Source organism: Furipterus horrens, unplaced genomic scaffold (assembly GCF_987537825.1).
Source record: "Furipterus horrens unplaced genomic scaffold, mFurHor1.1.pri manual_scaffold_7, whole genome shotgun sequence".
Lineage (NCBI taxonomy): Eukaryota > Metazoa > Chordata > Mammalia > Chiroptera > Furipteridae > Furipterus > Furipterus horrens.
The window spans coordinates 80,457,300-80,470,463 of NW_028327177.1; the positions used below are offsets into that span (position 1 = coordinate 80,457,300).

Sequence of the window (13,164 nt, forward strand, 5' to 3'; positions counted from 1 at the left end):
CATGGTATTTATATACGTATTTATTTACCTACTCATTTATTCATTCATTTAATTCTTACAGCCAATGATGCCTTCACTCTTGCTGGGCAGCGATCAAGTTCAGTACCTCATTCTCCAAGAATTATTCCCCCCAAGTCTCTCGGTATTGAGCAAATCCATTTCAGAAAGTCATCCGTAAATGAACAGTTTGCAGATACCCGGCAGTGCAGGTGAGAGGTTGTTCTGACACTGTTCGAAGTGCTTTAATGTATATTAATGTATTAATCCTCACAACAATTATGATAGTACTGCTACTATCATTGTCATTTACAAATGAGTACATAGGGGACCAGAAAACATGAATAACTTATTGGGTTCATCAACTAGTAAATGTCAGAATTAGGATTTGAACCTAGGCAGCCTACTCCCAAACCTGTGATATGATTTTAAGTCAATATGTTTTACCGTAACTCAATGAAGATGGAAATTGGTTTTAAAATAAAAGATTATTTAGATTAAATAATTTTTCACTCATAAAAGTAAAACAAACCTTGGTTATATAACTGATTTGTCAAAGATCATATTAGCTCAAGTTTGTGGATTGACATTTAAGAACTGTTTCCTTAACCCTTTGAGTGCCATGTGTAATTGCGAAAAATTTGTGTGAGAAATGCTAGGCTATTTTGCTGAGAAATGCAGAGTTTATGAAAAATGTCTATAAAAACATTAATATGTCAGTGTTTGAACAAGCATAAAAATTCAAAATTTGGATCAACATGAGAAAAAGTTATATTAATATATAACCTGAGGTACAAAAAAAGAGAACAAAACATAAAATACAAATTATTCCATTGTTATTCACATTTATAGCCATTGAAAAAAGAGTCGTTGGGAGCAACACTGGTACTTTTGGGAAAACGTGTCAGCGTTGCTCACAGTGATGCTGGCACTCAAAGGGTTAAATTATAGAGCTCTAAGTGTCTCTCTGCTGTCCAACATAATTAAAAGCAAATAAAATTAAAAACTAATTTCCTCAGTTATTCTAGCCATTTCAAGTGCTAATAGCCCCATGTGGCTAGTGTCTATACTATAGGACAGCACAGATATAACACATTTCCATCACTGAAGAAAGTCCTGTTAGATAACACTGGACAAGTATACAGGGGTGAGCAAAAGTAGGTTTACGGTTGTAAGTACACAAAACATGGAATTTATTTTTGTATTATTATTCATTTATTATTATATTATTTTCAATATGAATTACTGTAAACCTATCTTTGCCCACCCCTGTATTTGTTATATAGGGAAAACAAAACTATTTCAGCAAAAGGAAAAATTATAATTAAGAATCATTATCTTAAAAATTATTATGCCCACATCCACAATAGCTTTAAATGAGTTTGCCCTTTGCCCCAGTAATTTCACTTACAGGAATTTTTCCTCTTGGAGTAATTAAATACAGGACACTCATTGCAGCATTGTTTATATTAGTGAAAATTGAAAGCAACCTAAATGTATTGTGTAAATAAATTATAGTAAATCTTTACAATGGAATGTTACATAGTCGTTAAAATAACATGGTAAACAAATATCAAGCAACTTGAAATCTTAGGTATAATTTAACTTTTTTAACATGGGTTTTGAAAAAATATATAGTCAGATCTCATTTTTGTTGTTAAAAAGTATAAATACTTATAAGTATACATACTTGGGGAAAATATCTGAAAACATTTAGTATTGACTGGCTACATCTAAGGTATCAGGTTATGGACATTTACATTTTTTAAAATCTGTATCTTTGAACTTTTTTGCAATGAGCTTGGCATCCTTTTGTGATAAGTAAAAATTTAATCACAATTATTTAATAGAGGATTCAAGGATGTTGCCTTCTAGACCAGGGGCCAGCAAACTATGGCCCACTGGCCAGATTCATCCTAACACCTATTTTTATATATCCCATGAGGTAACAATGGTTTTTATATTTTTAGATAGTTGGGGGAGAAATCAAAAGCAATAATATTTTGTAATGTGAAAATTATATGAAATTTGAATTTTGATATTCATAGTCAAGTTTTATTCACTTACATATTGTCTGCACTACCACTGCACTTCAAGGGCAGAGTTGAGTAATTAAGACAGATCACCTCACCCACAAAGCCAAAAATATTTACTATTAGACTCTTTACAGAAAGAAAAGGTTTGCTGTCCCTGCTCTAGTTGCTTTCATTCTATTTTAGTCAGTACACTCTTTTTTAAAAAAACGTTTTAATTTTTTCCTTCATATTTATGACTCAGAGTCAGACCACATGAACTTTTCTAAAACTTATCTGGGATGTACCAGGATCCCACACCACCGAAAGACCTTTCTAAGTTTCTCCCCATGCACCCTTTCTGTCAGCTTTTGCAAGAAGATGTTTGGAACTTGTCATTTTCTGAATTCTTTTTACCGTCACAGAGAAATTCTGTCGACACACAGCAGCCCTTACAAAACGCTGGAAAAGCGGCCCCAGGGAGGACGAAGCATGCCCACCACCCCTGTGCTCACCCGAAACACATACAGCAGCAGCCACCTGGAGTAAGAGCGCTTTGGTCACTTGGACTTTGTTAATCTTTGCTTTAAGGTTGTGTTTCACTTGTGTTTGTAATCATTTTATGGGACTTTGGCAGCAGGTCTCTATTTATGAAATCTACATTTTCTACTCACAATTTCACATATCTCAGCAAAGAAAATGTATTATGTTCAAGTCAATATTGGATTTTTTTGTACCTTAATTTTTCCAACCAGATATTACCATTTGTTATTGGTGAGGATGAAGATAATGACAGTAGCAACATTTTGAAGTGTTTACTGAAGGCTGTGCTAATACTTTATATGCACCATATTATTTAGTCCCCACAACAAGCGTAATTGTAAATATTAGGTACTATGTTTGTCCTCCCTTTATAGAGGAGGAAGCATGGCTCAGAGAGGTTAAATACCTTGGTCAACCTCACACAGCTGGAAAATGGCAGAGCCAAGACTCACTCAGACTCTGCCGGCAGAGCCCAGGCTCTGTCCATGTATTTTCCTATCCTGTTGGAAGACAGGACCCATCAAAGTCTGTTGTTTTTTTTTCAGACTTTAATGCAATTTTGCATCATCAGTTTATCTTCCTGGTTCTCAAGAACGAATATGGATTACACAATTGACAGAACTTGGTTCATTTCTCATTTTGACCATGGCAGTGAACTGTATGTGAACCAATGGGTTCTGTTGAGCCGTCAGCTTTGGAAACCTTAAAAGTCCTATTAAAACCTTTAATGTGGCATTCTTTTTCCTTATTTCAGTCACCCTTTTCCCCTCTCTCTTTGACAAGTTTGCCTTTCTTCTCTTTTAGGCCAGAGTCCTCTCAGCACTGCCGCCAGCGCAGTGGCAGCCTGGAGTCCCAGTCTCACCTGCTGTCCGAGATTGACCACAATGGGCCCTTCTCCCTCCATAAATCCCAAAGGAGCAGCAGCACTGAAGTCCTGGATGATGGGTCCTCCTGCACCAGCCAGTCCAGCGCTGAATACTACTGTATGACTCCCATGATGGGCCCCTGTCACAGCACCCACACCCTGGACACGCGCACCAGGGGCCAGAGAAGGTCTAAGAAACAGAACATTTCCACTTCGAATTCAGGAAGCATGCCCAATCTTGCTCAAAGAGACAGTCTGAAAAATAGCATCTGTACAAAGAGCTATGAGCAGCCTTCTTCCAGCTACTACATCGCTGGGTACATGCCATATGCAGAGTGTGACTTTTATTACAGCGGCGGCTACGTCTATGAGAATGACACTGAGGGGCAGTACAGTGTCAATCCTTCCTACCGCTCCTTGGCTCACTATGCATACGACCACCAGAGGGACTATAGTAGGTCTTTCCATGAAGACGAGACAGACCGGGTGCCCCATAACCCATATGCAACCCTCCGGCTGCCGAGGAAGGCTGCTGCACCCAAGCGCATCACCAAGAACATCCACAGGGCCTTAGTTGCAGAGCACCTGCGGGGCTGGTACCAGCGGGCCTCTGGGCAAAAGGAGCAAGGGCACAGCCCACAGACCAGCTTTGACTCAGACAGGGGGTCACAGGGGTACCTGGGGTTTACCGGGCTCCAAGTGCCCTGTTCTCCAGGCAGTCGCACATCTTCCTACTCTTCAGGTAAGAATACTTGAGGAGGCACTTGATACCCGGATTTGACATACCCTTATTTCCCCTCCCACCCAAAACCATGCCCCTCAAGGATCAGGAGACCAGTACCCAAGATCAGGAGGGTGGTGCCATGGGGTGGACCCAAATTGCCAACTTAAAAACAGTTCCCTCTAGCTTTCCAAAGAACACTGTCACACAGGTCTGATGAAGCAAGTTTTAGATTGAAATCCAGCAAACATTTATTGAGCACCTGCTCTATATGCTGCCCACATGAGGAGCTTTCACATGCTTTATTTTTCTAGATCTTAATTGACAGTCACATCTCTAAAATGTGTTCATGTCATTGAGGTTTGATATATTAAAAGAACAGACTAAGTCCTTCAGGTACAAAGAAAACAATTATACATCCTTCCCTTTTCACCACCAAAAGTTTGATCAGTGTACTTCAGATGCTCTGCTACCTGCAGACAGCTTTTCATAATTGTAATAGAAGCTGGCATTTATTAAGTACTGTTCCTGCCACTGTCTTGACTCAATTCAATAATCATATATAGTTCAATTTACAGTTAATTTAAGGGATTTTCAGAGATAGTTTTCATTAGTGTTCCCTTCATGCGTTGACTTTGGCCTGTAACTCTGCTGACATTTGTGGTGAACTTACTGAGTACCTTCCAGCTGTGCCAAGTACTTTAAGTAGAGAAATGGGTGATAGGAGTATATGTCTCTGGTTTAATTTATTCAGTAAACAACTAGCACATCCAAGATGCTAGGGAGCCAATGTTAAAACAGTTGTGTGCCTTGATGGGCTCACATTTTAGTTCACAGTCAAAGGAATGTATGAAAATTAAGCAATTTTAAAGCTTCTAAGAAATGACTAAATTCTTGAACAGCATGAAAACTGGAGGGCATGACTCATGCCCCCTCCTTCAAGCATGACTGTTCAGTGAGACATGCACAAGTAGTCCCAAATCGTGGTGTAATTAATCAGTGAAAACTGTACCTCTAAAAGTTTCGTAAGCTTGTTGACCAGAAGCATTTCCATGGAGATTTCTGTTTGAGTTTGAGTTATCTTATGTTTGTGCAGGACTTCAGACTTCCACTAGTACTTTCCATCTATTAACACACCTAACATAGGAAAAGTCTCCTTTAATTATTTTTTGTCACTTATGGCTCCAATCTAGAGAATGCCTTTCTTCCCCCTAAAGTTCAAGGCATAGCATGAGAAACTGACAGAAACCAAACCTGGGCAGAGTGCTACAAATCAAAAAACAAGCAAAGAAGGCTGAGATGCATGTGGGTCGTTATCCGGGCAGAGGGAATGCCTCCTTTAAACAGCGAGGCCAGGGAGAAGCAGGTGTAACTAAGAACTATTAACATTCCTAGCAATGGGCTCAGTTCCGGGCAAAGGTGAGAACAGAGTTAATGCATCCTGATTTGGACCTGGCTTGAGCCTTGCTGATACCAGCAGGATTTGGCCCCACAGACCAAAAGGCACCATTTGAATGAGAGATATGAAATCAGTGCTCCCAGAATTGCTTTTAGAAATTTCCCTGTTCCTGTCTATATTTTATAGCTGTTGAAATATATTACAAGAGCCATGCCTCATTCTCATGCAGAGGTAAGTTCCTGATTATGTGCCATATTAGTCGGGGATTTTGTAGCTCCTTCCAGCCACCCAAAGGCTCTCAGTGACTCAGTTTTAGTAGTAGTGGCAAGCCTCCATTTATTGTCATACTACCATGTGTATGCAGCACACTCAGCACTTTACCTGCACTATCCTATTTAATGTATGCAACAGTTCTATACAATGAGTGCTTATTATTATTATCCTAATTGTGCAGCTGAGGCAATTCTGGCTTAGAGAATATAAATGACCCTGCCCAAGCCCCAAATCTAGTAAGTGGTGGAGTGGGAATTCAGTCCCAGCTCTGACATCTTAACCACCAAGCCTCACAGCCCCAACTGATACTGGTGATACATTCTTGAAGCTCAAAGTGAGATTTGGCATCCAGGGTTTTGAAAAGTGTTTGTCCCACATGGGTCACAAGTGCTTTGTGGGTACAAGAGTGAAGAGGAAGGAGTTGGCTGCCAGGAAGAGAAATGGAGGATGGCTGGAAAGAACCATGAGTAGTGATGGTTATTTGAGTCTCAGGTGACCAGATGGCACTGTGGTCACCTGTGCAGCCTAGGTGTGGAGCAGAACTCCTTTTAGAGAGAGGACAACAAATGCCCAGCGATGAGGCATCCACTGGGTGTTGCTCCAGGATTATACACAGATTATGCTTCCTCAAAAGGCCTCCAAGAAACTCAATCATCACGTTACTTAGATAACAGAAGCCTTATATACCAGCCAACTTAGACCAAATGGGAGGATTCTCTCAATATAGGGTATTTTTTCTGGCTTGTATTTTGGGTTTGTTTTTTTTTTATAGGATGTCTTTTAATTAACCTTATCCCCATTAATAATATTAATAGTTATCATTTATTGAGTCTACTCTGTGCCAGGAGCAGTGCTAAATATTTTCGTACATTCATTACCTTATTTAATCCTGATATGATCTCCATAAAAATATATTTATATTATTATCCCCACTTTTCAGATGAAGAACCTGAAATTTAAAGAGAATAAGCTATTTGTCCAAGGTTACATGGCCAGTAAGTGACCAAACTGGGATAGGAACTTTGTTGATTCCAAACATTGGCTCTTAATCTCTATTTTACATACAGCTGATTACAATGTACATCTAAATAGCCTGAACAATTTTCACTTTAAATATTACCACTAATTTTGTCTATTTTTTCATTTTTATTTCTAGTGTCTTCTACAAATGCTTCTGGGAACTGGAGGACCCAGATAACAGTAGGGTTTTCTGAATACGAGACCCTGGCACATCCTTCTTATACCAGCTGCTATAGCAACATCTATAATTCTTTGCCCTCTCCAGCCAGGTGAGGAAGCAATGCTCATATATTCTAGTAGCCTGTTCCTGGTAAAAAGAATTCAGGAATCCTATTTTATTTTATGAGTGCTAAATAATCTAGTCAAGAGTTGGCAAACTCTAGCTTATGGGTCAAAACCAGCTGCCATCTGTTTTTGCAAATAAAGTTTTATTGGGAAACAGCCGTGCTCATTCATTTCATGTTATCTATGGCTGTTTTTGCACTAAGAGGGCAACGCAGAGTAGTTGTGGCACAGGCCATATGGCCAACCAAATACACTCTTATCTGGCCCTTTAAGGAAAACTTTGTTGACCCTCAAATATAGTTCCTTCAAACGTGACCCTGTTCTTAGAGTTCTGTACATTAAATTGTGTGTCTGAAGGTTTTGTGCTTAATTGCAGTACTTAAAACTGCATAATTGATTTAACTATTTAGACGGTTCTGGAACCTTGCAGAACAAATATCTCTTCTCCAGAAAAAGGCTGTTCATACCAAGATTCTTTATAGACAGTTGGTGGGCTGGATTTCAAACATTTGCTGGCTTCTTATATCTGACCCTGTATTTATTAAGAAACAACAGACATAACCAGCTGTCCTATTTGTAAAAAGTAATTTTTTGTAAACATTTAGAGGAAATGTATAAGAACAGTTTATTCAAATGCAATTTTCAAAAAGATTGCAAAGTCTGAATTACATCCTTTTCAGTTTTTCATATTACACAGGAGAAGTTAGGTTTGAAGAGGTCACTTCTCCCTATCACTTTCTCACAGAATATAAACCACAGCCATGGTGGCAAGAAGGAGAACATTTTCTGGGGAATTTTAGAAAATTAATTTTGTTTTCTTTAAATCATATGCTTCAGTCATAGGCAACTTACACAGACTCTAATTATAAAGATCTTTAAACTGGTGAATTGTAAAGGTTAGTTTCTTTTTTTGTTCTTTTTTTTTTTTTTTTGGTTTTTCAATTACAGTTGTCCCATTTTTCCCCCATTGCTTCCCCCCCCACCCAGCCCACCCCTTCTCTCGCAATCATATCCCTCCCCATTGTCCATGTCCATGAATCATTTATACACGTTCCTTGACTAGACCCTTCCCTTATCCCCCTTCTCTCCCTCCCCCCTCCCCCCTATTGACTACTATTCTACTCTTTGTCCTATTTAGTTCGTTTGTTTGTGTTGTTCTTTAGTTTCCTGTATTAGGTGATATCATATGGTATTTTTAAAGGTTAGTTTTTTATTAAAGCACTCAGTTACAGCAAATTAGACATATTCACCCCCAAAAGCCTTATTTTTCTTCTCCATATTCAGCAGTAGTTTTTCTTGGCATGAAATATTAGTCCAGTTGTCTAAACTCAACAAAGGATGTACTCAGAAAAGAAGGTTAATGAAAATGTACTTCAAAGGATGTGACATAACTTGGATTTCTGTAAATAATGCTTGAGAATGAGTTATGACCAAGAACCAAAATGGTTTTGGCTCAGCATTTGTGATGAATTTTTTTCAGTTCAGTTCTAATTATTTTATATAATGTGCAAATGGTTCTCATGTTTATATACTTTTACTTTCCTTTTTTGTTGTCTCAGTTAGAAATGATATAAAACATTCAATGTATAAGACAGTTTCTTCTTTTTTTTTTCGGGACAAACATAATTTTAAAAAGCTAAAATCAAAAGACTTAAAACATGGAACATTCATTAAGTATAAGGAAGTAATAAAACACAAAAGTGACCACAAGAATTACAAATATATTTAAATCTCAGACCTGAGAAATGGACTATACACAGTCTTCTAGGGGGGAAGAGAAACGCCTTATATGTTCTGACAGCACTGCACCTTTGGCTTATTTTCAGTGGTTGGTGGAACATGAATAGGAACCATATTGTTGCTTGGAGACATGTCATTTTCACGTCTGTCTGACATTTGCTTCTGGGAAACAATGCGGTATATCTCTGTCAGAATTGTCTGAAAAGCAGCTTCTACATTTGTAGAGTCTAGAGCTGATGTCTCAATGAATGCCAAACCATTCTTTTCTGCAAAAGCTCTTGCTTCATCTGTAGGAACTGCCCTGAGATGACGCAGATCACTCTTATTGCCCAGTAACAATGTTACTATCAGCATGATCTCTCAGTTCTTTCAGCCATCGCTCTACGTTTTCATATGTGAGATGTTTAGCAATGTCATAAACCAATAAGGCACCTACAGCTCCACGATAGTATGCTGATGTTATAGCTCGATATCGCTCTTGCCCAGCCATATCCCATATCTGTACCTTTATTGTTTTCCCGTCAACCTGGATGCTTCTTGTTGCAAACTCCACTCCAATGGTGCTCTTGCTTCAAGATTAAACTCATTTCAAGTAAATCGAGACAGGAGATTACTCTTTCCAACACCAGAATCTCCGATAAGGACAACTTTGAAGAGGCAGTCGTACTCGTCATCGCGGGTGCCCATTGCGCGGCCGATGAGTGAAGGGGCGGGAGCAGCAGTGGTATCGGTGGGAGCAGCAGTGGTATCGGTGGGACCAGGGGGCGTCGCGGCAGGGGTAACCGGAGCTCCGAGCTTCAGCTGCCAGAGCGGGTGTTATAAGACAGTTTTAAGAGTATCCTTAACACTACTCTCACTAGATTCAGGAAGTGCTAATCATTTTTAGGGAACATCTGTTTTTAAATAGTCTGCCCTCCTAATTCAACCAGCCTAAGATGGATTGATAGAGAGGCTGATGTCCAAGGGGCACAATGTACAGGAAATTAGAACTATTTAAAGATTCATATTGTGTGTGTGTGTGCACATGCACATAATATGAGGTCATTGTGTAAAATTAAGAAAATCATAAAGGGATAACTAAGTAGGAAATAATTTACCCATAATTCCAGCATCTAGAGATAGCAGTTATTAACATTTTGGCACATTCACCCCATTTTTCTGCATTCATTTTTAACATGGCTGTAATGATAACATATACAATTTTTTTATTGTATGTGAAATTCTTCTTCCAAGATTTTTATTTAATATTATAACATAAACATGTTCCCATGTTTTTTAAAGCTCTTTAAACCTTATTTTATGTGACTGATATGGCATTCCATTAATACAACATACTCTATTTAGCAGTCATCCATGTTCTGTTTGGATTTTCTTTTTTTGTTGTAAGTAATGATGCTATTAATAACATCTTTGCACAAAATATTTGTCTGAATTCCAAATTATTTTCCTAGGATATATTCCAATTAATAGACTTAAAGGATTAAACTGAAAAGTATAATTTCCTAAACTCTGCTTTCCAGAAAAATTTGCCTGTTTATCATCCCAGCCACAGAGTTATGGGAGTGCTTATTTTCATTCATATGTCTATTTAGGATTTTTTAAAATTATTGTGTACTTTGCTCAATTCAACTTGACCTATTAACAATGCAAGAATAATAGCAACCATCCATGAAGCTTTAAATATTTTGCCTTAAATTTGCAAGTTATTATTGATGAAAACCTAATTTTTTAAGTAAGAGAAATTGAGTGTTAAGATAAAGGTAAAAACCTTCAGGTCTTCTCAAGTTAAAGATTTGAAGTACTTAGTGATCAGTGATTAGATTATTATAAATAAAATGCATATTATCTAAAGCTCTTTTTCCCCAAAGTGTCCAGGTCTTACTACTACAGAAAACTACAATTTTTTACCAAAACAAAAAAAAATTTTTTCTTAGTATGATGTGCTGTAATTGTCAGCAGCATAAACTTTCCAAAATTAGAAATGTCAAAATCTCTTGTGCTACCTAGTATATAATATAGTCAAGAGTCTTGGCTCTACTGCTGCAAATTGTGTTTTCAGATAACTTTTTTCTTTCATTCCCTGTTTTCCATTTCCCTTCCTCTTCCTTATCTCACTCTACCTATTACTAGACAAAACGAGGGGCTTCTGTCCCAGAGAATGGTTGTGTCTCCAGAAATGAAATCAGTTTTAAATTCTCTTTTGCTAGGTGTAGTCAGCTGTAGTAAGTACAGTCTCTTAAAGCTGTGTGTTGCTTCTTACATAGCAGGGGTTCTGCTTGTCCTGACTGTTGTGTGAAGTTATGAAAATCTGACTTTGTTTTTATATTAGATGAAAGCACTAAATACCTGGATTCACATAGTAGTATTTCCAAAGCTCTTCTTCCAAAGGCTTTTTATTACCCTTACTAAAAGGCATTGAAACTTGAAATGAAAGGAAATCTACTAACCATCTAATTTACTCTAACCTGCTGCTACAAGAATGAGGTTTTTCTTATTGGAATGGTTTGTGTAATAGGATGTTCTCATTTGAAGATATCATCTAAAAATGTTTATGATTTTTATATATGATGCTCTTTCAAATTTACACTTGACTCATAAACCCTAGGGATCTAACATATATCCCAAGGTGACCCTGCCTCCCTCTGAATATCTTCCTTTGTCCGTGAAGAAAACATCTGGTATATTCCTATAATTGGAAGAGTACTTAAAACGTGGCTGTCAAAAATGTAAGAACGGAGTCGCTCAGAGAACCATTAAGACGCAGCAAGCAGACAAAAAGAAGTTTATTGAGGGAATTAGCAAGCAGGGAGGAAGTCGTGCCGCGAATGGCTCCGACTTTGGGCTCCTAGGGAAGGAGGGGCTGTTTTATAGGGTGAAGAAAAAAAGAAACTATTGAATTCAGTCGTTTATCTTGCAGCTGTGAGTCTGAGGGCTGATCAAGGCCAAATGGAGCTTGGGTTGATACACCCCACTATCATGGGAAACTCCCAGGCAGCTGCAAGCAGGCAGGGGGAGAGGGGACGGTATGGGAACCAAGGCTGTCAAAAAATACCTTTTAAAGCGTTAAAAATATGACTCTCACATAAATGGAGAATGGACATGTGTCAAAGATTTATTTAACACATTAATAAGGGAACTAACAGAATGGAAAACCTGTTCCAAGAGAATTAGAGAGAATGTATTCAACACACTGAAAGAGAAATGCCAGAGCAAGATTACTAGATTAGATATAGAACAACTTTTATGTCCTACAGGGCAATACAACTATAACCATAATCTCTCATACTAGACAGAAATTATTTGTATTCCTTCAGACCAAAAGAAAACCTCTTAAGTTAATGTCTATCTTAACATAATCTGGGTCCTCATCAATGGTAAATGTAAGTTAGACAATCAACTACTCCTGCATGGTCCTGTTAGACAATGCTCCAGGGTGATATTGAAAGAACTACAGTCATCCTTTGCCTTATTTCCAAGTTTTGGATAATTTTCTTAACAGTGTTTTCTACTAACTTCTTTTGAGTATAATAATTTGTAGTCTGAGAACAGAATGACCACAGGTAATAACTTTTCTGCTTTCCTTTAATAGACAATACGCCGAGACCAGTCAACTGGATAGTACAGATGGAAACCAGTTGGAACCAGACAGCCTGGAGATTAGTGAGCAGAGGCTCTTTTGGCATGAAGATTCAAAGCCTGGAACATTAGTCTGAACTGCAGCTGGACCTCTTGACCAACCACTGCGTTCTCACACTAGTGTGCCTTGCAAAATGTGTTTGTCTTACCAGAAGGCTGTTTGTCTTTAGGAACCTAAAGGCATCAGAGGTTGAAGCGAGGACTCACGTTGCCCTGAAAGTGAATCCCACACTAAGCTGCACAAACCGCTGCAGGACAACCTGCCTTTCAAAGTCCATGCGCTAGCCTAACAGCAAAAAATCAGATCACATGTTGAACCACTGCCAAGGAAGGACTTAATCTTTATCAATAGCAAGCACTTTTTAATGGAATAAACATTGTTGAAGGCAAACCTCAAAACTGTGAAAAGTGCTTTCAGGATCTCCAAGAAAAAAGGACGGGAAATTTCAGAGCACAATTCAGAATGATGAGAGGAGGGAAGCCAGAGCTCTATAGTCATTGCTCACCATCAGAAAGTTTGGATTGTGAGCTGACAAGAATGATGCTATTTCTACACGGACATGAACAACTTAGACAGTATTGGAAAATTACTTGAATAGAAGCTGGATTTTCATAAAGTTCTGAATGAGTGTAAATGTTTTTAGGATTTTATAAAGAGTGATGGTTTTCATAA

General features: G+C 38.2%; 1 protein-coding gene and 1 pseudogene across 3 annotated transcripts in view; one reads left to right on the forward strand and one right to left on the reverse strand.

Annotated features, from left to right (window-relative positions):
* FRMD4B (FERM domain containing 4B) overlaps positions 1–12,957 on the forward strand; it is a 142,443-nt gene extending 129,486 nt beyond the window's left edge. For 2 of the 3 annotated variants that reach the window (XM_090283847.1, XM_090283849.1), the window contains 5 exons: positions 62–209; positions 2,435–2,554; positions 3,357–4,159; positions 6,967–7,099; positions 12,445–12,957. In XM_090283847.1, coding sequence (XP_090139973.1) covers positions 62–209; positions 2,435–2,554; positions 3,357–4,159; positions 6,967–7,099; positions 12,445–12,568 — 1,328 coding nt within the window. In that variant the 3' untranslated portion in view covers positions 12,569–12,957. The remainder of the gene's footprint in view (positions 1–61; positions 210–2,434; positions 2,555–3,356; positions 4,160–6,966; positions 7,100–12,444) is intronic. The other variant, XM_090283848.1, reaches the window with a different exon arrangement.
* LOC150004693 (ras-related protein Rab-11A pseudogene) lies at positions 8,754–9,576 on the reverse strand (annotated as a pseudogene).
* Positions 12,958–13,164: the final 207 nt, after the last annotated feature.